The 23,976-nt window shown below is 42.0% G+C and overlaps 1 protein-coding gene across 8 annotated transcripts in view; it reads left to right on the top strand.

Annotated features, from left to right (window-relative positions):
• LOC109409257 (syntaxin-1A) overlaps nt 1-23,976 on the top strand; it is a 298,425-nt gene that overhangs the window by 18,931 nt on the left and 255,518 nt on the right. For 7 of the 8 annotated variants that reach the window (XR_009998103.1, XR_009998102.1, XR_009998104.1 and 4 more), the window contains exon 2: nt 4,173-4,720. Coding sequence is in view for 4 of the 8 variants with exons in the window: in XM_062854413.1 (XP_062710397.1) it covers nt 4,688-4,720 (33 nt within the window). In the remaining 4 variants the exon portion in view is untranslated. Of the gene's footprint in view, nt 1-3,735; nt 3,946-4,172; nt 4,721-23,976 lie in introns of those variants that run through there. The other variant, XR_009998105.1, reaches the window with a different exon arrangement.

Here is a 23,976-nt window from a genome sequence, read left to right as displayed (position 1 = left end):
GGGAATGGATCTACGATTGCTTAATTGCGATTATACCTACTTACTGGTATAGTCGTGGTTCAGCAGTGGTGGTGCCGCTTTTCGCTTGTGTTCGGCCTAGGTGGTTTGTTTAGGCGGTGTCTGTATGTACTTCGTACGTGCAGTGCGTACGGCTCCTACGGCTCAGCATTGTGGTTACTTGGGTAGTGTAGGATAATTGGGTTTGGGACTGAGGGGGTCGTCATTGATTCTGCCGACACCATTGCGTGCTCATTAGACCGGCCCACATTTGTATGAAACAAAAAAAAAGTTTTCAAAAATCACGGGGCACCCTCTAGAATCGTGCCTTTGGATGAGAAGAACAATCTGTGAACGATTCAGCTCAATCGGTTGAAAACTGAGCTGGCGCAAATGAGTTGAAGGTTTGTATGGAATGTTCAGTCCTAATATACGGGAAATTGGATGACCTCCAGTCTCTCATACAGCACGCCGGTATGGCGAGTTAGATTTGGCTCAGAATTGAAAGAATAGTAGTTGATACCCTAATGAACAACTTTGTAGAAGACCATATCATGATTAAACTTAATTTAGTTGCGGTTTTAGCCAACGAAACCAGGATGAGGACATCTTCCTCCGTTTACTCTCGGTTGTTACATGCAGCACGTGTTTGCCGTTCGAAATTTGCCCACTAAATCATAGGCGGCTATGTTGTCCTTCATTTTCATTGCTCACGCATGTGAGTGAGTATCGAGACAATGAAGAATTACATAGCTGCCTATGATGTAGCGCGCAAGCTACGGCCGATCAACACGTGCTGTATATAACAACCGAGAGTAAACGGGGGAAGATGTCCTCATCCTGGTATCTTTGGCTAAAACCGCAACTAAATTAAGTTTAATCATGATATGGTCTTCTACAAAGTTGTTCATTAGGGTATCAACTACTATTCTTTCAATTCTGAGCCAAATCGAACTCGCCATACCGGCGTGCTGTATGAGAGACTGGAGGTCATCCAATTTCCCATATATTTGGACTGAATATCCCATACAAACCTTCAACTCATTTGCGCCAGCTCAGTTTTCAACCGATTGAGCTGAATCTTTAGAGGGTGCCCCGTGGAATTTTTCGACATTTTTGAATTTGGGCCAGTCTAGTGCTCATTGTTGACGGTTGTGTTGGTGACGATTTCTTCAGCTTTAGAATCTCATTTATTCCACGCTCAAACTGCAGATAGAAGCAACCCAGGTGACCATGCGGCTCGGGTCGTGATGGATGCATGAGTGCAGTGTGTGTGGGGTGCGCTACCCTGTGGGTGCAGTTGAGTCCGGGTTGGAGTGGAAAGAGAGCCTTCTCTACCCTAGATCGGTTTCGGTTGTACGGACGGGGTAGTGTTTGGCTTATTTGTGACGTGTTGTGTGGGATTTGCGGCCCGAGCTGCGCGGTTACTTAGGAAGTATTGTGCTCTGCAATCTAGATTTTGGTTTTAAGATGAAGCTATGGCTGGGCTGTGCCTCGGATTTGTTGGGCGCAGGTCGAGAGAGCTGATGACGGTTTGTGCTGGAGGGTTTGCTCGATTGGTTAATCACTGGTGGTGGCCAGTTGATTGACTTGTCGGCGCTGCCTGTCATTTGGTTCTTGGGGTTTGTGCTCTCGAGATTCGGGGCGTTGCTTCGTTGTATCTTCGCTTTAATACTAATATTCCTTGTTTGATTTAACTGACTGTTATGTACAGGCGCTTGACTCATTCTATTTCATAGATTGCCAGATTTAAGGGTAATGGTTCAATAGGGTGTTAGCAATCAGAGTGGATTAGAACGAGTTGGCGCCTACAATACACCAACACTAACACACATACACCAATACTTACACGCACACATGCCCCTACAACTAGCTGTAAAAGACCAGTGGGCGGGACAATGATGCCTACCCAACAGTTGTAGGGGGGGTGTTTGGCTTAGCTACATGACTTGGTCCGGCAAGCCCATAAACATCAATTGGTAGACGTATTGCCTAGTGAAAAGACAACGCAGATGGGCGAAAGCCAGGGGATGCGTTGATAATAGCAGAATAGCAGAGAATGGGTGTATTGTAGCGACAGGGGAATTTGATGTTAAAAGTTAACATTATGATTGTACACCCATTTGTATCACTTACAATGCATTGAAATTTTATAATTATCAAATGATAGAATATACTTCCAGCAAGCTTTAGTACACACAGATGGAGGTGATCATTGTCATACACAAACGTGAGAGTGTTTTGAGTGATCAAATAATATCAACTGGATAACTGACACTGAGGAAGATTACAAGTGGTAGTCTAAATGCGCGTATCTGCCAAAGGATAAGCAATTAGGGCGGAACTAAAAGGTACGAAACTGTTTACACTCATTCAAAGAGGGTATTCTGCTTAGAGGGTTCGAAAAGTCGTACAAGATCAAATAATCCTTAATAATCTTCACAACATGTGCATTTCTTTGCATTAGTCGACCAAAACTCATAAAAAAAGTTCAAAAAAGTACATTTCTGTATGTCTGCAAGCTGAATTATTGTTGTATTGTAGATCAATAGCATTCATTATTGCTTACAGATAGTTTTTGTAGTTTAGGAAAAAAATTACCTATTATATTAACCATGAAAAATAAACTCGCCATATATTACCCTAAAAATGATGAAACTCATGTCAAAATAAATTTAATTGGCGGAAACTTAAGCAAACCGTTTAAAAATTGGTGAAATTTTGAAGTTTCTGAATTAATTGCTAAGTGCATCTTTTTTTTATCTGTATTATCTGTTGGCGTGGATTTTTCTGTCATACCCAACTTTTAAGCAATTTGCCCAATCTTATCTGAGTTCAGTTTATTCCTCATAAACCAAATATTTTTCAACACAGATTACTAAAACAATGTAAAATGGATGTAGTGCATTCATTCAATCGGTTTGAAATTGACTTAGTTATAGCGGCAAGTGCCCAAAATAGGTACACCTGCCCAAATGGTACAAGACCATACCTAACTCACTGGAAGCATTTATCGTATCAGTGTCTTTCAATTCGGGGCAGCAATGTGCTCCTAAGGTTGGAGTAGCACGGTGGTAGCACTATATTTTGGCTTTTTCGGTTCACACGATCAATATCTAAATCTGTTGCTTCACCGATCTCGAATAATGTAGATTTGTTACTTTCGTACACTGCCGTGTGCAGCATAGTTGGGGGCTGTTCTTTAATTACGTAATGGGATTTTTGCGAATTTTCGACACCCCCTCCCCCCCTTATAAGATTTTTTGTATAAGAACCTAAATATTTTTGTATGGCACGTAAGATATCTCAAACCCCCTCTACCTCCATAAACCCTTACGTAATTAATGGACAGCCCCTTGTTAATGCTGTTAATAGAAATTCCCATACATTTCAACCAAGTTTTGAACTTCCAAAATTTCGAAAACATGACGGTTCTTCATGAGCTTAAAAACAGCTCACGAATAGCTTTAAAAAAGGGCTGAAACACCAGAACCGTCTACAAAAGAGGCAAACACTACACGTATGCTAAGCCAGGTGTTAATTTAATAGTCCCGGAATGGGTTCATGCAGGCGACCCATAACTGGCGGCATTCACAGAGTGTTGATTTTCCGCTGGCAATGGACAGAGAAGCTTCGCCGTCGCCGCCGTCGTGCTGTTGTGAATGGAAGTCTCAACTGATACGCGCAAGTCGCTCTCGTGTGCCTGTGCTCTGTTCAGAAGCGTATGCCTGTGTGTATGTGCGTGCGTATGTGTGTTCTGTGAGAAATCGCGCCCGCATCGAGAGAAAAGAGCATAGCTGCTCCCCGAGTCCAAGTCGAGCGGCGATGTCTCCGTGTTGGAGTGGACCACACTACCTACTGCTGCATAACGACGTCGCGTGAAGATATCGATTTTCATACACTCCACTCGCAAGTCGCTGGAGAGTTGTGGCCAGTGTGAAGCTTATTGTAGGAACCGAAAAACTTCCTGAATTCGGTCCGGACCGAGCAGGATTTTGGGCACTGGTGCTTGCGGGGACCTCGAAGCAGCTCTGGGCGGTTGATTTCAACGAAGAGCGAAGTTCCGCGACGGTGTGAAGTGTATCAAAATCGACAACCGGAAGCAGCTGGAAGTTTTTCTGCCCTCGACGGAGGCGGAACATCGTTCAGTGATTGATTTTTCCCTCTTTTGACAGATGAAAAAAGTGTTGAATCTATAGGTGGTGCACGTCCTCTAGATCTGTAGTGCTACATTGTGCAAATTGGAACAAATTGTGGCCGCAGACACAAGTGGAACGATATACTCCGCCGGAAATACTGTCCGGAACTGTATCCGGAGAAACGAGTTCTGCAAAAAGTGGTTGCTGCCGAGTGTTACAGATGGGATTTCCGGTGTGAATGGATCGTTGGGTCTCGCTGGAAAAGAAGCCCGGTTCTTGAGAGGCGGCAGCACGGCCATCTGCCCTCAGTAGTAAAGTGTGCGAGCTGGCAGGAAGAGCAATCCGGAAACCGTGCCCGCCTGTGAAAATCCCGGTGTGAGTGTGCGTACCTTCTTTTCCTACCGAAGCCTAGTACCAGGAAGCAAAGTAGATTCGGCGGCAGAGGCCTGCAGCGAGGCGGCCAGGATTCCGAAAATAAGAAAAACCCAAAATTCAAGTTGAGTGATCAAATTTGCTAGTGTCCCCCGGGAGACCCCACAGGAGCATCCAAAATGACGAAGGACAGATTAGCAGCGTTACAAGCGGTATGTATCCATTTTTTACATTCTCTCAATCTTTGGCACCATCACTGGTTGCTGAATTGTCATAAGTTTTTGGTTTCGTTTGTCCCCTGTTTGATTTCTTTTTTCTTTTCGTGAGATCATTTCTCTAGTGTCACGTATTTCCTCCTCCGACAAAATCCCTGAAAATCCCCCGAAATCCAACCAACCCCAACCCCCTACCTCACTCTCTACGTGTCTTCATTATATTGTATACGGTTTCAGTTGATCAATGTGTCCTTCCTCGATGTGATTTCTTCGGTACATATTAGGAGAACGTTTTTGTTTTTTGAACTTTGTTGTTTCGTTCCGGTTACGTATCTACGTGTATTGCTGCGCTCTGTGCTAGGTACGATGGGTAATAATTAAATGTCAAATCGATTTCGGCTGAGCAGCTCATGAGTTTGATATGTAGGTATGGTGTCTCTGAACTTACTGTGCTGTACGAAATGAGCGTTTTGTTACTTCTTTTTAGTTTATCTCGTTGGAAACAATTCATCTACGTAGGGCGACTAAGTGTATTATCCACAGGTTGGTTCTCTTCGTCATGAGAGGTTTTTATCAGCCAAATTGCCTGAAACTTGGTCGTATAATTCAGCTTCGAATGCTTTGTGGCCACTTTTGAGTTCAATAGGTTTCAAAAATCCCTCATGACGGAGAGAACAAAACGGCTGAAAATACGTAAGTTCCCCTATCTGATTTAAGCGAACTTGTCTATGCATGTGTAAATGCATCTGATTCTATTTTGATTAAAATCAACTTAGTAGCCACGGTTCATATTCTTCGACAGAAATCAGTGTTACAACCAATGCTGAAAATGTCATTACAATATATCTAAATTCAACCACCTACAGCTTATTTTAGAAGCTTTAGCTGAGACTGAGAATATGGTATTCGAAATACTTGGGCAGCTAGACTAGTTCTACAAGGAAGTCACGGAAAAACCGCTCTTTTTCGAATATGTCAGCTAATTCATGGCGAATATCAATTGGCATTTTTCGAAAGTAGTCCGTGACATTTACTTAAAATATTCGAAAAAAAAGAGGTTTTTCTAGTAAGTTCTCTCTTCTAGTAGAACTGGTCTAGCCGCACGAGCTTTCCATATACCATATTTTCAGGATAAGCTTCTAAAATGAGCTGTAGGAGGTTGAATTTAGATATGTCGAAATGACATTTTCAGCACTGGTTACAACCATGCTTATTATGCTAGCAAACGTTATTTTCAATATTTTCATCCCTACCCAATGGATGTCAGAACTCCTATAACCACTTTACCTCCGCTGCAATTTCTTGGTTGTTCTACATTCAATAAAGCTTGTTTCGTGTATTTAATCCCTGAAAATAAGCTCATCATAGCAGATTCAGCTGAATTGATTTGTAGAAGACCGAGAAATTTCGGTGTGCGTGAAATAGGTGGCACCAAGTGATAAGTTAAAATACGCTCTGACAACAATTTTGAAAGGATTGTGGTATAAAGCCTGTATCCGCAATAATCGGGACACATAAGAACGGCAGTAACTCTGTACTGAATCGATAAAAATTGGCCAAAAATTAACTAAGAACTTTTCAATGTGTGTTTATTGTTTGTGCAAAATTTCATAAAAATCGATGCATTACTTTTAACTGTGGATGAGAAACAAACAGACGTGGCTTTTATGATTTTGTACAATCATGATCAATTTTCATTCGCATAACAAGTGATTTTTTTACGCTACAATTCAAACTTCTGTAAGGATAATTATGAAATTTCGGAAGCAGTTACGATACTTATAGAGACACTTTCTTGCAAAATTTCATCAACTTTCATCAATTGGATTCAAAGTTACTGCTGTTGATAGGGGTTAGCGTTAGTGAACATGTTTCATGTTTTTAATGTGCGATGTTTGCCCATTCATAACTTTTGAATGTCTCTGCCAATTTTCATGAAATTTTCACAGAAGGTAGTTGATTATGTGTGTGTTATGCCTGCAAAATTTGATGATTATTGGTGTAGTACTTTCAACAATATAATCGAAACAATAAGGGGTGCTGGCTAATTGTTGTCTGAGGGGCTAAAATCAAGGTCAGACCCATTAAATGTTTCGACTATAAAATTGTTAATAGTGCTTCGATTTTTTTTTTTTAATTTTGCCTATGCAAGTAAAGTAGATTGAGAGGTTTATGTTCAAAGTTTCAGCCATTTCCTTTATCAAATTCAAAAGTTACAGTGCTGACAAGCTAAACCCAGGGCTGTACAAAATTCAATTGCGTGCGTTCAACTGTTTCATTGCTACAACAAAAAGTACTGCACCGATTCACATGAAATTTTGCAGGTGAAATGAACATATCTTAAGATATTATCAGGCCAAATTTGAGCAATTTTAATTTATCTATTGCAGAGTTTCAGCTATATTTCTGTGTCCCGATTATTGCGGATACAGGCTTTACATGTTTGAGTCCCAACTAAATCTCTGAAATTTTGATTTATTCTCCCTCTTTTTGGCAAAAACTTCCAATTTCAACTTCAATATAACGTTCCAGTTGTAGCAAATTGTATAAATTCGGCTCCGTAATGTCTTATGGCGCATAAGTTTCACTAAGTATCGTAAAAAAAAGATCTTCAACAAACTTGACAAAAAATGCATATTTCTTAACTATTGTCTCATTTGTGAGTAGACAACAGAGTAGAACTTTGTTGTTACCAAACATTTTGTTGTAGAGGAACACTATAGCCACCGACGAACCGACGTGACAGCTAGAACAAATAAATTCAAATTTGTTGTCCCCGACGCCATGATGAAAAATAGCTGAACACTACCGCCTCCTCTATAGCGGTTCGCGTTGTTTTGATAGCTTGACTCCAAACCCCCGTGTATTCATATAGGAAAAGGTTCGCGCCTGTGCTGATTTGACAGAAGCGTTCGCTCGCTTTGCTGGTAGACCGTTAAATTTAGGGGGGACACTTTTGAATCACCACTGTCACGTCGGTTCGTCGGTGCTATAGCATCGAAACTTTTTAATAACTTTACACAAGCTGTAGCTTTGACACGAAACTGTTCTTTCGAACAAATCAATCACAACATCTGTTTCGTAGAATTTATTTGAAGCTATGAATTGGCTTGGTCGTGTTAGGACTATGGCGTTTATTGAGCTTTTCACATGTTTCCCATGACTGATACTTGGAAGGACCACCGCTGCTGTACTTCTGAGTATTCTGTAACGTAGTAGCTTTATTGACTGCCGAAAATTAGAATATCGATCCCGATTTCGTTCAGACTAAAGTATACGTTTGTCGTTCAACTGACTAGTCGCAGTCGGCTTTATTTGCACATCTGTGATATTATTATAACATTTCTATATCTGCGGAATAGAAAAAAATGCTATTGGATTCTTGTCATTTGAGAATGCTACAATTTTATTAATTTTCTCATTCTGTTTCGACGGCTTTTGCTCGGCTTTGCGAACTAGACAAATTTATTTCCACTGTAAACAATATTCTAAATGGGTTTGTTCAATGTGATCCAATAAATGATAGAACTTTATGTCTCATTCGTATGGTTCAAATATTTAAGTTTGATAAACTAGTTAGACACTAGTTTGAAATGCTGTAGATAACCTTAAAATGTATAAATACACGAATTATGGGAATTTCCCTATGAAAACGGGGAATTCGCTAAAACATAGAAGTATTTGATAGATAGCTCAGGTACCTATTTACACACAAAAGGCATTATTTGTTAGTTTCATACATTAAGGTACAGATTACTCTAAGGTTTTCGTCCGTCGATGAAGCCAGCTTGAAAGTTTTCGACGAATCCATTCGTTTTATGTGACAGACGACGGAAGATAATTGTTCGGTTTTCCAGATCCTAACTATCTTTTTTCTTGGTCCATCTTGATGAGTTCGGCTGCGATACCATCCTTATCAGCTGCTTTTGGGTTTGAGCTGGTGAATGACACCTTAACTTCCCTCAGTGCTTGAAATGGAGCATTTCTTTCTTTTCGTTATTGAGCTGCTGATAGGAATGCTACTATCAGCTTTCGATCACCTACCCAAGTAACCAGAAGCTCTCTTAGGGCACTTTATTTGCTTAGCTACGTGTTAAAGGGTCTCAGTATCATTTTTAAGTAACTTGAAGATAACTGAACTGTTCACATGAGGAAATCGGATAGCCTGTTAAGCAGCTTCTGATGAAAGTACATACCAATAAGGTTCAAGCTGCTTAAGAGGCTAACAATGAGCCTCTTAAGCAACTTATATGTGACATTCCAGCAAGGCTCATTTAAAGCCTTTGAGTAGGCAGAAAGTTCCATACGGAACTTTATCTGAACTTCGTGGGACTTGATAGTGCGTTTTGTCATGGGAAGCGGTGGCTCCCATTTTAATTTCTGCAGATTTTCTGAGCTCGTTTTCCTGGGCAACGGTACTGTAGTTCCATTTCCTCGCTCTTCGCGTCTCCTAAGTAGCATTTTTTTTTTTCAGGAAAAAAGTGGGTCTTCTGTTTTGCTGCTGTTTATAACGTTCCACGTTCTTCTGGATTCCTTGGATTCGCTGCGTTCTTCGCCTCCAAAATCGCTTTGCACTCCTCGTCCAACGATTCGTTTCGTCGACTCTTTTCTGCGTACCCTATGGTCGTGTCGGCTGCTTCCAGTTTTCGACCGGTAGCACGGGGAGATAGGGATAGGAGTTACTGGGAAGAGGCTAGTGATCTTAAGGACAAACGTCTTGAAATCCCGCTCCAACAGTGCATCAAAACTTCAGAAGCACAAATCTCAAGAAGCAAGTTTCAATCAATAGTGCATATCATTATTCTGTTCTTGCTCACTTGTAATAAGTTTTAAAATAAGAAGCTCAGGTGCGCTGATTTGGTTTATGAAGAGATTTGTGCGCTCAAAATCGTGAGTAGGTGGCAAAGTCGGCCATTGTGGTGGCCATTTTGGGATTCTAACAAGTCTGTCCTTAAAGGGATCTGAATTACGTATTGCCTAGCATTTATCGTGCCCATCGTTTTCAAACGCACCTCCTTCAGCGCTCCGATTCCAAATTCTTCAGTAGATCACGGATATGCTAGTGTTCCCAACAAACTAGAAAGATCGACGGCTCCACATACTGAGCTTTCATTGATGCAATGGCAAGTCCTTTATCGTCGCTGGATTCGTTGCCATTGGTCTCGATTCGTATCACTCTGTTTGCTGACTTCCGTTGAAATTGTTTTGGATGCGTAACTTGCAGTGCTGCTCACCAAACCAGTTTCCTAACTATCCAACGGACTATGTTGCAAGTTGAGCTTGGAGTCCTTCACTTGCACTCAGGCGTCAATCTACCTACAGCACCTAACGTGGTCACGGTTAACATACGCTGTTGTGAGCCATTCCTGACATCGAGAACAGACGCTTAGTTTTGCAGAAACTTCGTTCTTCCCTGTCAGCCAATGATCAAAGAACACTCCGGGGTTTATTATCCGATCTTCTATAAGGTTGCTTGTAGATCGACGTGTTCCAAAGGTAGATAGAAGTAGGAATTGCTGAGGACAGGCTATGGACTTCAATGGAGTAAATATACTTTATTCCTGTATGTAAGTGTTATCCAACCTTTAGCAGATCACCAACGCTAGCACACTGAAGATACCTGAGTGTAGCTGGTCTGGCGATACTGGAGTAGCATCTACGGGCGGTCTTTCAAGTTTAAGCTAAAAATCTAGAGTTTTTAGTAATTGACCTTTATAATCGATACTAGTTTGTATCTTCAACCGTATGAATTGGGCATGGAAATGTTATTTTATTTTCAAACAACCCAAGTAACATTTTGATGGCTAATTAGTCTTGTAGAGGTTTTTGAAACCATCATAAAGCCTTATGCGTTTTATTTTGGTTCTATGATGGTTCTAAGTACTTTTTCTCGTCCATTTGACTAAACAATGTTACTTGGGAATGTTTCTCAAGCACAGAAAGAAATGAAGATAATTAAACAACATGTAAGATCGACTGAAAATTATAGCAGAAACTTGAAAATTACTGCCATTTGTCGTGAGATGATACAGTTCGCTAAGAAATCGACCAATCATGCGTCTTGTTTACAGGTTTTCAGACATATTCGCTTGAAATTTACATGCAGTAACGTAAACGAGGACAGTCACGCTCAGTCGTCAGCCAATCGGAATGTGATTTCGTTTGCCTCGTTGCGGAGACGGCTCTCTCTCTCTCAGAAGCCGAAGCGGTACAACAGTTTGTTCGTTTATATTGGAGGATGTTTATCAGCTTAGAGGGGTTGTGCGTGGACTCTCACTCGGAAGATCTTAGATCGATTCTCGTGTCGTTTTTTTTAAGTTTCTCTGAAAAGTCGGAGCTATAATTTGCACTTTTCTCATCAATCAGCAGTGTAATTTTAAGATCACACATAGTTTCTGTCGAACACGATGGAGGTCAATTTGTTACATTCAGTTCGTCATAAATTCACAGATTTTGTTCGTACTGTGAGTGATGTAAACGAATAAGATAGTTCGTTTGTTCTGTAGTATAAATATGAAATATGAAAAGTGTGTACACGGAAATAAGTTTCCGTAATAAAGTTCCACTGATGATTCTTACAAGAGTTCTTGTATGAGTTTCACCGGAACTTCACAGAAAGTTTCTTCATGAGTTTCACTAGGAGCTCCGCCGTGAATTCTTCCAGGAGTTTCAACTGTCGCTCTTTCTGAAGTTTCATCGGCAATTCTTCTAGGATACATGTGGAACTTCTCCAGGTATAGAAATTCCTCTAGATGTACCAATATCTCTAATTTTCACTGAGAAGCGATTTGCTGTGCCTTCCACCACAGTTCACAGCATGGAAGGAGAATAGAAAGTGATCACCTCTTCCTTCCTAATTATTGTTTGGCCCACGATCTTGCTAAAAGTAAACGAATGTTGTAAAATTAACAAGAAAAATTATACTTTCCAGTTATCCACAAGTTGAAAATCCCCAAAGCAATGTGATTTTGATTAGGCTGTTGAAATTATCGAATACTCAATATGTATAATGTTTGGCTGCCTTCGGTTGCTCATCCTTTGGATTTTTTGAAGCTTCCGTCTGGGAGTCTGCTAATAAAGAGTTTCTTGATTAGTTTTTTTATAAGATAATATTTCTTATTTATTTATTTATTTAGTCAACCATTGTAGACAACACGTTTGTTGTATAAATTATCAGGTATTAATATTGATAGTTAAATAGTCTTTTATGTGTCGTTAGATATACCTTTCTTAGTAGTGGTCTTGACATAGTCAAAGCACTATTTGTTATAAATATTCATTATTGAGCTCATTGGTCCGTTTATAGCATATGAAGCTCGTACCGATTTTTAGCTGAAATATGTAACGTGCTCTAAAAGAGCAAATTGGAGGACACAAATTTAGGCTCGCTAATATGTCTTCCGATTTACATGTACATTTACATTTACATGAGCTATACAAGCAATTTCCCTTCTCTTCTTAAGAGTTTCTAAATTGATAAGCAAGCACCGGGACTCATACGACGGACCTTTCTAGACCTTTCTAGCAATGCTTCTACAGGAGCTATCGGCAATTTGTTCGCGGAACTTTCTCCTAAGGAGTTTTTTCTCCAAAGTTTTATTTCCATGGCTTTTTTTTTTCCAGAAATTTTATCTGAAAATTTATCTCGAGCAGTTCCTTTTGCTGGTTTTTCTCCATATTAGTTTTCTGGGAAATTTCTGTTACAGAGTTTGGATTGAGGATTATTTTCGGGAGTTTTACCTAGAGATTTTCTTCAAGAATCCCTTTTGAAGAATTCTTTCGAGGATTTTTCCTCGAGTTCCTGTTGGGATTTTTTTAAAGAAGTTCCACCGGGAATTCCTCCAGCAGTTCCTCCTTGAATTCATTCAGAAGTTCCTCCGGGAATTCTTCCAGATGTTCTTCCAGGAATTTTTCCAGAAGTTCCCTCGGAATTCTTCCAGAAGTTTTTTTTTCGGAGATTATTACAAAAGTTCCTTCGGGGATTCTTCCAGAATTCAGAAATTTTTCCGGAAGTTCTTCCAGAAGTTCGTCCGGGAATTCTTAAAAAAAAAATCCGGACTTTCTGGAGAAACTCCCGGAAGAATTCCCGGAAGAGCTTCCTGAAAAATTTCCAGAGATACTCTTAGAAGAATTCTCGGAGAAACTACTGGAAGAATACCTGGAGGATCTCCTGGAAGAATTCTCGGAGAAACTCCTAAAAGGATTCTTGGAGGAACTCCTAGAAGAATCCCCAGAGCAACTCCTGGAGTAAATCGCTGGGGAACTCCTAGATGAATGCCCAGAGGAACTCCAGGAAGAATTCGTGGAGGAACTTTTGGACAAATTCTGAGAGGAACTTTTAGGAAACCCAGGGAGGAACTCTTGAAAGAATCTCTGGAGGAACTCCTGGAAGAGTTGCCGGAGGAAATCCTGGAAGTATTCCCAGATGAACTCCTGGAATGATCCCGGAGGATCTCCTGGAGGAATTCCTAAAGGACCTCTTAGAAGAATTCTTAGAGGAACTCGTGGGCGAATTCTGGGAGGAATTCCTATAAGGATTCCCAGAGAAACTCTTGAAAGAATCATGGAAGTATTGGTGGATGAGCTCCTAGAAGAATTCTCGGAGAAACTACTGGAAGAATCCCTGGAGGAATTCCCGGAGGAATTCCCAGAAGAATTCCCTAAGGATCTCCTAGAAAAATTCCAGAAGAAACTTCTGGGAGTACTTACGGAGGAGTTTCCAGAAGAATTCTCGGAGGAACACTTGGGAAAATTCCCGGAGCAACACTTGGTAGAATACCCGGAGGAACTCCTGAAAGAATTCATAAAGGGACTACTGGAGAAATGCGTGGAAAAACTCCTGGAACAATTCCCAGAGAAATTAGAGGAGGAACTTCTAGAAGAATTCCCGAACGAACTATTGGAAGAATTCCCGGAGGAACTCCTGGAAGAATTCTCGGAGAATCTGGAAGAATCCCCGGAGGATCTCCCGGAGGAATTCCAGGAGCAACTGCTAAAAGAACTCCTGGAGGAACGCCCGAAAGAATCCCCGGAAAAACTTCTGAAGTAATTCGCGTGGGAACTCCTAGATGAATTCCCAGAGGAACTCCTGTTAGAATTCGCAGTGGAACTCTTGGACAAATTCTTGGAGGAACTCCTGTAAGAATTTCCAGAGGAACTCTTGAAAGAATCTTTGAGGGAACTCATTGAAAGAATTGTCGGAGGAAATCCTGGAGGTATTCCCGGACGAACTCCTGGAAAAATTCTAGGAGAAATTACTGGAAGAATCCCGGAGGATCTCCTGGTGGAATCCCCGGAGGAACTCCTAGAAGAATTCCCGGAGGAACTCCTGAAAAATTCTCGGAGGAACTTCCGGAGGGCATTATTCCCGGTTGACCTTCTGGGAATATTTACGGAGGAGTTCCTAGAAGAATTCTCGGAGGAACACTTGTAAGAATTCCCGAAGGAACTCCTGGAAGAATTCTTAAAAGAACTACTGAAGGAATTTGCAGAGGAACTCCTAAAAGAACTTCCAAAGGAGATCCTGGAGGAATTCGCGGAGGAACTCTTGGAACAATTTCCAGAGGAATTAGCGGAGGAACTCCTGTAAGAATTCCCAGACGAACTCTTGAAAGAATCTCTGGAGGAACTCCTGGAAGAATTCCCGGAGGATCTCCTGGAGCAATTCCCGGAGGAACTCCTAGAAGATTTCTCGGAGGAACTCCTGAAAAATTCCCGGAGGAACTTCCGGAATAATTCCCGGATGAACTCCTGGGAGGAGCGCCTAGAAGAATTCTCGGAGGAATACTTGGCAGAATTCCCGGAGCAACACTTGGAAGAATTCCCGGAGAATTCAAGAGAAACTCTTGAAAGAATCCCTGGAGGAATTCCTGGAAGAATCCCCGGAGGATCTGCTGGAGGAATTCCCGGAGGAACTCCTTGAAGAATTCCCGGAAGAACTCCTGGAAGGAGGAAGAGGAACTCTTGAAAGAATCTCTGGAGGAATTCCTAAAACAATTGCCGGATGAAATCCTGGGAATATTCCTGGACGAACTCCTGGAAGAATTCTCTGAGAAACTACTGGAAGAATTGCGGAGGAACTACTGAAAGAATTCTTAAAGGAATTACTGTAGGAATTCGCGGAGAAACTTCTGGAACAATTCTCAGAGGAATGAGCGTTGGAACCTCTTTAAGGATTCCCGGACGAACTACTGGAAAAAATTTCGGAGGAACTCCTTGAAGAATTCCCGGAAGAACTCCCTGAAAAAGGAAGGGGAACTCTTGAAAAAAATCTCTGGAGGAACTCCTGAAACAATTGCCGGATGAAATCCTGGGAATATTCCTGGACGAACTCCGGGAAGAATTCTCTGATAAACTACTGGAAGAATTCCCGGAGGATCTTCTGGAGGATTTCCCGGAGGAAGTCCTAGAAGAATTCCCGGAGGAACTCCCGAAAGAATTCCTAAAGGAATTACTGTAGGAATTCGCGGAGAAACTTCTGGAAGAATTCCCAGAGGAATTAGCGTAGGAACCTCTATAAGAATTCCCGGACGAACTACTGGAAGAATTTCTGGAGGAACTCCTGGAAGAATTCTCGGAGAAACGGGAAGAATCACTGGAGGTTCTCCTGGAGGAATTCCCGAAGGAACTCGTAAAGATCATGAAAATCTCGCAATTGATTGTGCACAGCATCAAGGAAATCGTTCCACACTCGTTGTTCTTTTTTTCTCGAAACTAATTGCAACCGCCCTTTAGTTCTGCCCCAAAAGCGAAACCTGACCCCACCCGAATCCAGTCGTCCAACGTATCACATGGAGTAGCCAGCAGCGAGAATCAGATGATGATGGGGTGAATACGGCGTCGACGTCGACGATGACGATAAATCTGCCTGCCTGCACTCATCTGCAGCAGTCAGTGTCGAACCTGTGAATCTTGTCTGCAACGGCGGTTGGCACGGCTTAGCGGTTGGTTACTGGCGGCGGCAGGATGGCCTATTTTGCGCTTCTGTTTCGTTCGTTCGTTAATTTCACGACGTCGTCGTCGGTCGCTTCCTGCGTCCTTATGTCAGTGCATCACTCGAGTGACGACGACTACTGGCACGTTGTACTATAATGAAGAAGAACTGTGTGAACGGCGTTGTTGAGGTTCTGGTGTGCCCCTACAAGGCGTTGTTGGGACTAGGGATAGATTACGACGACGACGACGCCTACGGAGGGGGTTGAAGAAGAATCAGCGCGTGGCGAACGGAGGAAACGGAAGAGTGTCTCAGTTCCGATGAATTTTACCACCGCCAAGGGGATCTCGAAGGAGATGGGATGGGTGGATGAAATGAATGAGGGATAGTGCGAATTCGTGAGCGAGAGAGAAAGAGCGGGTTGTGTGTAGTATGGGAGAGAACGTGCCATCGTGAGAGAAGAGCGGTGTTGCGAGAGAATGTGAGAGCAAGAGAAGGCGCGTATTGGCATGGGGTGGGAAATGAGTTCCGAGTTTTCCCGATGAGAGCGCGCGATTTCTTCATTCTGGGAAAAAATCGTGACGCAATGACGCGTTTTATGTAGAGTCGGTCGGGTACGTGTATGGTGTGTCTGTGTGTATGGGATTCTGGGTGGAATCGAGGGCTGTAGGTATGTAGGAAAATGTGATACAAAAAGCCGGAGGGGGGATGGGTGGCAAAGGGTGGCTAAGTGGGGATTTTAACTTTGGGGTGGTGGTTTCGCTTTTTGCCACTGGCGTCGTCGTCGACGTCGACGAAGGACGGAACGAGCGTGTATTCCGGTAAAACCGATGCAGTGATTTTCATGGCTTGGTTTCGTTGGTTCGCTGTCTGCAGCTCCGTTCGTCCTGTGTGCTCAGGTTGATTTTAGGTTGGATTCTTTTGTTCTTTTGGTAATTTGAGGTGATTCTCTGCATTGTCAATCGATATTGGTTAAGTTTTGGTTGGCAAGCTTGAAATGAACTTCTATGTTCAACGTAGTATGCAGTCATACTGAATTTGGTGTTCCGTATTTTGGGTTGTATTCATCGAGAAAACAATGCCGTTATTATACCATAAGAAACAGTACAGATATTTGTTCCAGAATGGTTGAAGTGTTCAATTTGAAAAAACAATCGTCGATTTCAGAACGAAGCTTTCTGAGTTGTTTCCTAGTAAATTCTTGAGAGTGATTTTAGCAAAACACGTGGTGTAATTTTTTGTTTGGTTGTCGTTACACTAAGTCTTATTATATATATAAAGTCTTTATTAAACAATTATTGAACATTTTACAGGGCAATAAATGGAAAAGTTTCGGTAGAACCCGTCTGGTTAACTCTGACGCAAATCGTAAAGAAATTTTAGCCCAATATTTGACGAATACTAATGCTGAAATTTATAAAAATATCAAATTGGCAAAAAAAAATCAAAATTTTGTTCGTAAGTTTTTGAAATCTTTTAGAAATTTCCAAGAAAGATTTCATCACACGTTTTGTTAGGGCTTCGTCAAATATATTTATTGATTTGGATATAAATACTTCAGTTCTAACTAGGGGTCGCAGTACCGACCACTTTTGGTGAGTACCGGTATTTCGGTACTGAGGCTCACAGTACCGGTAATACCGGTAAAATACCGGTACTGGAAAATTTTTCACTGGAATGAAGAGTTATCTATCTTGAACAATAAAATCTGCCATTTACCAGACTTTTGTGAATTCCGGTTTTCAGGGATGACATAAAACCAAACCATAAAATTAGAAATAGAACAAAAATATAAATAGATAAAAATATAGAAGAAGTTGTATGAAACTGTTTTTAGAGCTATTGTTAAGCTTCTGACCAGTTTCACAGGCAGTATCTTAACCAGTCTAAAAAAACAGGAACAACCTTATATATAGCAAAATCAGATAGATAGCTACTATGTATAGAAAGAAGAGTATCGAACTGATTTTTCCCTTATTCCTTCTTAAAAACTGAAGAAAAACATGAAACCAAAATCTAACAAAATCAATTCAAAGCTAGTAAATCCATTTCCAACATTCGACATTCAATGAACAAATTATTGCTATGATTATCATGGATTTTCAGAAAGGTTTATTGTATGAAACGTTTGTTTATCATAGTACTTGGATTTACATGTTTTCGTTTATTTCTATTGCATATAAACTATACTAATGACCGGATTTCAATACTTCGGGAGAGATTTCCCAGTACCGAAAGTACCGGTACCAAGGCTCAGTCAGTACCGGTATTTCGGTACCAAAAATTGATCGGTAATACCGGGATTTTCGGTACCGGTACTACCGGTACTACATCCCTAGTTCTAACGGATGTTTGTGTATTTCTATATTCCGTAGATTTTTTTCTTTTTTTTTTCTTTTAAAACGCCTTTATATCTTGTTCGAGAGTTTTAAAAGTAACTCTAGAAGTTTTTCTAAAGTAAATTTTCAGTATACTGGAAAGTATTATTAGCAATGATGATATATTTCCATCCCCTTGCCCGTGCTGATGCATTCAAACCCCAGCTGACATTTATCCGAGCCAATCGAACGACGAGGCGTTTCGAAGAATCGTTTGTCTATCGTCCATCCATATCAGGGTGGAAAGCAGATGGATCCGCTTCCAGCTGCAAATTACGTGCGCTTTATTTATAAATAGCTGTCTGTCCAGCTGAGGCTCAAACAATGCAAACCAGAGGTGACTATTTTTGGGTTTCTGCTTGACATTATCGAGGCAAGGTCGGACGGGGGCATCTGGTCAGGGCAGAGCGAATCCCTATGCTCCTCACCAGTCCTCGTGTGGACAAACGTCAATCCACCTACTTTTATTTATGCACCAGCAGTGCGATTGGGATGCCAGGCACCGGATATGATTACGAAGTGGTTATTTTTGGAATTGGCGTATGCAAAAACTATGGAATAATGAGAGAGAATCCTTCAGATCGATTTCACGGATATAGGATTGCCGGGTCGTAAGGTAGTTCTAGTTAGTAACTTTCCAACGAATCATGTTATTGTGGCAAAAGGGAAGCAGCAAAAAGGTAGTTTGAGTCAATTGTGAACCATCGAAGGCGATAGTCTCGTCATCTTAAGTTAAGCAAGGATGTGATTAAATGCCGTGTCGTGTGCTATTGAGTATTGTGTAAAATCTTCGCATATTGTACCGATCCATACTTAACAGCTGACTTCACGTTCTGCCTTTGATTTTTTTGCGGTAGATTCTTTTCTGTATCCCTTTCAAGACGGGCCAAGGATGTCTAGTGGTTACCACTTCTGATTCGTATGCAGTAGGTCCTGGGTTAAATCCCCGGCCCGTTCCTTCCCTCCTACTTTGTATAATACCACTCCAACATCTGCATGCATTCGTGCAGGTGCAGAGGTATATTCGGTCTGCTGTGGATACAAACGATTGCAATCATCACTTCCTTCCCCTTACCCACATTGACCTGACGTGGCAGGTGCCACTCACACACTGATGATGCCTGTTTGGTCACTGGCAGATATTTCATTGATTCCTTGTGTGAGTGTAGTTGGGCTGGCGATACTGGAGTAGCATTCACGGGCGGTCAATCAAGCTCAAGCTCAAGCTAGATTCGTTTCTGTACACCTTTCTATTGAGCAGGGTAATATTCGAATTCTGGTGACATTCTATGATGGTCTTGGACCGGTAGCTTCGTTTTCTCATTCGTTTCAAGCTGTTTTGGACCTTACATCAGCTATACCTCTTCGCATCGTGCAGTATGATCAATATCCGTAGGATGTGATCATAAATCATGCGGCCTATCCAGACAAGTGTAAATGTACGTACGCAACATTATGTGTGCAAACTCCAGTCTCATCTCCTCACATGACCATGGCAAATCGTTTCACTGTGTCATCGTCGAAAACCACGGCTTCCATGGCTGCCGCCGCCGCCTCCACAAGCAGCCATAATGGGGCGACGAGAAGATTCCTCTCCCACTGTTCCACGCCAAACCAAGGCTCGGGTGGACGAGCAATCGTCAATCATCACCGTCGGCAGCGTTTAGAAATAAATGCTTTTCCCGACGTCGAGATGACGTCAAAAATGGAAACGTTGGAAAAGTCAAGTACCGTACTAGTGGTCGATGTTCCACCAACGAACCATGGCCAATGCAATTCACAATCGCATGGAGCAAAACTTGTACCCATTCCAGCTTCCAGCTTGGATGCGTGGGAAAAAAGGAGGCGGAGGGTTGAGTGTTATCGGAGGATAACCGTTTGAAAACCCACCTTCTGGTATCGTCGCACAAAAGGTTCGTTGGATGGAGAGCGAGCAATCACAATGATGAACATAGCTTTTTTGTGCATATGGTCATGTGGTTCAGAATTGTAGCAGCGTTATTATGCGGTTGCTAAACACACAGAGCACACTGAACAAACAGAATAGACAGACTAGTCAGAGCAGACAGATATAGGGCGGACACAAGAGACAGAGAACAGATAGAGAACAGAAAGAGAACAGATAGAGAACAGACAGAGAACACATAGAGAACATACAGAGAACATGCAAAGAACAGACAGATAGCTGACAGAGAACAGACAGAGAACAGACAGAGAACAGACCGAGAACAGACAGAGAACAGACAGAGAACAAACAGAGAACAGACAGAGAACAGACAGAGAACAGACAGAGAACAGACAGAGAACAGACAAAGAACAGACAGAGAACAGACAGAGAACCGACAGAGAACAGACAGACAACAGACAGACAACAGACAGAGAAGAGACATTGAAGAGACAGAGAACAGACAGAGAACAGACAGCGAACAGACAGAGAACAGACAGAGAACAGACAGAGAACAGACAGAGAACAGACAGAGAATAGACAGAGAACAGACAGAGAACAGACAAACAACAGACAAACAACAGACAGAGAACGGACAGAGAACAGACAGAGAACAGACAGAGAACACACAGAGAACAGACAGAGAACTAAAAGAGAACAGACAGAGAACAGACAGAGAACAGACAGAGAACAGACAGACAACAGACAGACAACAGACAGAGAAGAGACATTGAAGAGACAGAGAACAGACAGAGAACAGACAGCGAACAGACAGAGAACAGACAGAGAACAGACAGAGAACAGACAGAGAATAGACAGAGAACAGACAGAGAACAGACAAACAACAGACAAACAACAGACAGAGAACGGACAGAGAACAGACAGAGAACAGACAGAGAACAGACAGAGAACAGACAGAGGACAGACAGAGAACAGACAGAGAACAGACAGAGGACAGACAGAGAATATACAGAGAACAGACAGAGAATAGACAGAGAACAGGCAGAGAACATACATAGAAATACAGAGAACAGACAGAGAACAGACAGAGAATACACAGAGAACATACAGAGAACATACAGAGAACATACAGAGAACAGACAGAGAACAAACACAGAACTAATAGAGAACAGACAGAGAACAGACAGAGAACAGACAGAGAACAGACAGAGAACAGACAGAGAACAGACAGAGAACAGACAGAGAACAGACAGAGAACAGACAGAGAACAGACAGAGAACAGACAGAGAACAGACAGAGAACAGACAGAGAACAGACGGAGAACAGACAGAGAACAGACAGAGAACAGACAGAGAACAGACAGAGAACAGACAGAGAACAGACAGAGAACAGACAGAGAACAGACAGAGAACAGACAGAGAACAGACAGAGAACAGACAGAGAACAGACAGAGAACAGACAGAGAACAGACAGAGAACAGACAGAGAACAGACAGAGAACAGACAGAGAACAGACAGAGAACAGACAGAGAACAGACAGAGGACAGACAGAGAATAGACAGAGAACAGAGATAACTGACCGAGTTCAGAGAAAAAACAAACACAGAACAGCTATAGAACAGAGAGAAAATCATCAGAAAACAGACAGATTACAGATAGAGAACAGACACAGTCTAGACACAGAACAGACAGAGAATTGACAGACAACAGACAGAGAACAGACAGAGAACAAACAGAGAACAGGCAGAGAATATACAGAGAACAGACAAAGAATACACAAAGAATTGATAGAGGACAGACCGAGTTCAGACAAATAACAGACAGAGTACAGTCAGAGAACAGCTATAGAATAGACAGATAACCATCAGAGACCAGACAGAGAACAGACAGAAAACAGACAGGGAACAGACAGAGAATAGGCAGAGAGCAGACAGAGAGCATACCAAATTCAGACACAGAACAGACAGAGAACAGGCAGAGAACAGACAGAGAACAGATAAAGTCCAGTCAGAGTCAGACAGAGAACAGACGGAGAACAGACACAGTACAGTCAGAGTACAGACAGAGCTCAGTCAGAGTATAGACAGAGAACAGAGAGAGAACAGACAGTGAACAGACAGTAAACAGACAGTGAACAGACAGAGAACAGACAGAGAACATACAGAGGACAAACGGAGAACAGACAGAGTACAGACACAGCACAGCCAGAGTATAGACAGAGAACAGACAGAGAACAGACAGTGAACAGACAGTGAACAGACAGAGAACAGACAGAGAACAGACAGAGAATATACAGAAAACAGACAGGGAACAGACAGAGAATAGGCAGAGAGCAGACAGAGAGCATACCAAATTCAGACACAGAACAGACAGAGAACAGGCAGAGAACAGACAGAGAACAGATAAAGTCCAGTCAGAGTCAGACAGAGAACAGACGGAGAACAGACAGAGTACAGTCAGAGTACAGACAGAGCTCAGTCAGAGTATAGACAGAGAACAGAGAGAGAACAGACAGTGAACAGACAGTGAACAGACAGTGAACAGACAGTGAACAGACAGTGAACAGACAGAGAATAGACAGAGAACATACAGAGGACAAACGGAGAACAGACAGAGTACAGACACAGCACAGTCAGAGTATAGACAGAGAACAGACAGAGAACAGACAGTGAACAGACAGTGAACAGACAGAGAACAGACAGAGAACAGACTGAACAAACTGAACAGACTGCACAGACTCGACAGATTGAACAGACTGAAAAGACTTAACAATAATAAAAAAAAACCCTAAAAGTAAATTACTTGTTTTTTTTACAATGATGATACATATATTTCCATCCACTTGCCCGTGCGGATGCATTCAAACCCCAGCTGACATTTATCCGAGCCAATCGAACGACGAGGCGTTTCGAAGAATCGTTTGTCTATCGTCCATCCATATCAGGGTGGAAAGCAGATGGATCCGCTTCCAGCTGCAAATTACGTGCGCTTTATTTATAAATAGCTGTCTGTCCAGCTGAGGCTCAAACAATGCAAACCAGAGGTGACTATTTTTGGGTTTCTGCTTGACATTATCGAGGCAAGGTCGGACGGGGGCATTTGGTCAGGGCAGAGCGAATCCCTATGCTCCTCACCAGTCCTCGTGTGGACAAACGTCAATCCACCTACTTTTTTTTATGCACCAGCAGTGCGATTGGGATGCCAGGCACCGGATATGATTACGAAGTAGTTATTTTTGGAATTGGCGTATGCAAAGACTATGGAATAATGAGAGAGAATCGTTCAATCGATTTCATGGATATAGGTTTGCCGGGTCGTAAGGTAGTTCTGGTTAGTAACTTTCCAACGAATCATGTTATTGTGGCAAAAGGGAAGCAGCAAAAAGGTAGTTTGAGTCAATTGTAAATCATCGATCCATACTTAACAGCTGACTTCACGTTCTGCCTTTGATTTTTTGCGGTAGATTCTTGTCTGTATCCCTTTCAAGACGGGCCTTAGATGTCTAGTGGCTACCACTTCTGATTCGTATGCAGAAGGTCCTGGGTTAAATCCCCGGCCCGTTCCTTCCCTCCTACTTTGTATATTTCTATATACTTTCTCCTTCTCTCTACAAATACAACTCATGTATATTCACATGTTCATAGCCATCGCTAGAAAAGAAACGGGTTAAAAAGTCCGTTTCCCTTCCTTTCAACTCTTACTGAACAGTGTCAATCTAACCTATAACGCCTACGTGTTATGCAATCAAGCGAACTATGCCTCATTATCTTCAGAGTAATAAGCACACTATTCTTTCACCTTACGCCTGGCATCCACGCACCAATGTGTGAACCCATTGCCAAAGATATCCCACCAACACTTCAACATCCGCATGCATTCGTGCAGGCGCAGAGGTATATTCGGTCTGCTGTGGATACAAACTAGATTCTTTTCTGTATCCCTTTCTTTTGAGCAGAGTAATGTTCGAGTTCTGGTGACATTCTATGATGGTCTTGGACCGGTAGCTTCGTTTTCTCATTCGTTTCAAGCTGTTTTGG

This window comes from Aedes albopictus, chromosome 2 (assembly GCF_035046485.1).
Source record: "Aedes albopictus strain Foshan chromosome 2, AalbF5, whole genome shotgun sequence".
Classification (NCBI taxonomy): domain Eukaryota; kingdom Metazoa; phylum Arthropoda; class Insecta; order Diptera; family Culicidae; genus Aedes; species Aedes albopictus.
This window is presented reverse-complemented; position numbering and strand designations above follow the sequence as displayed.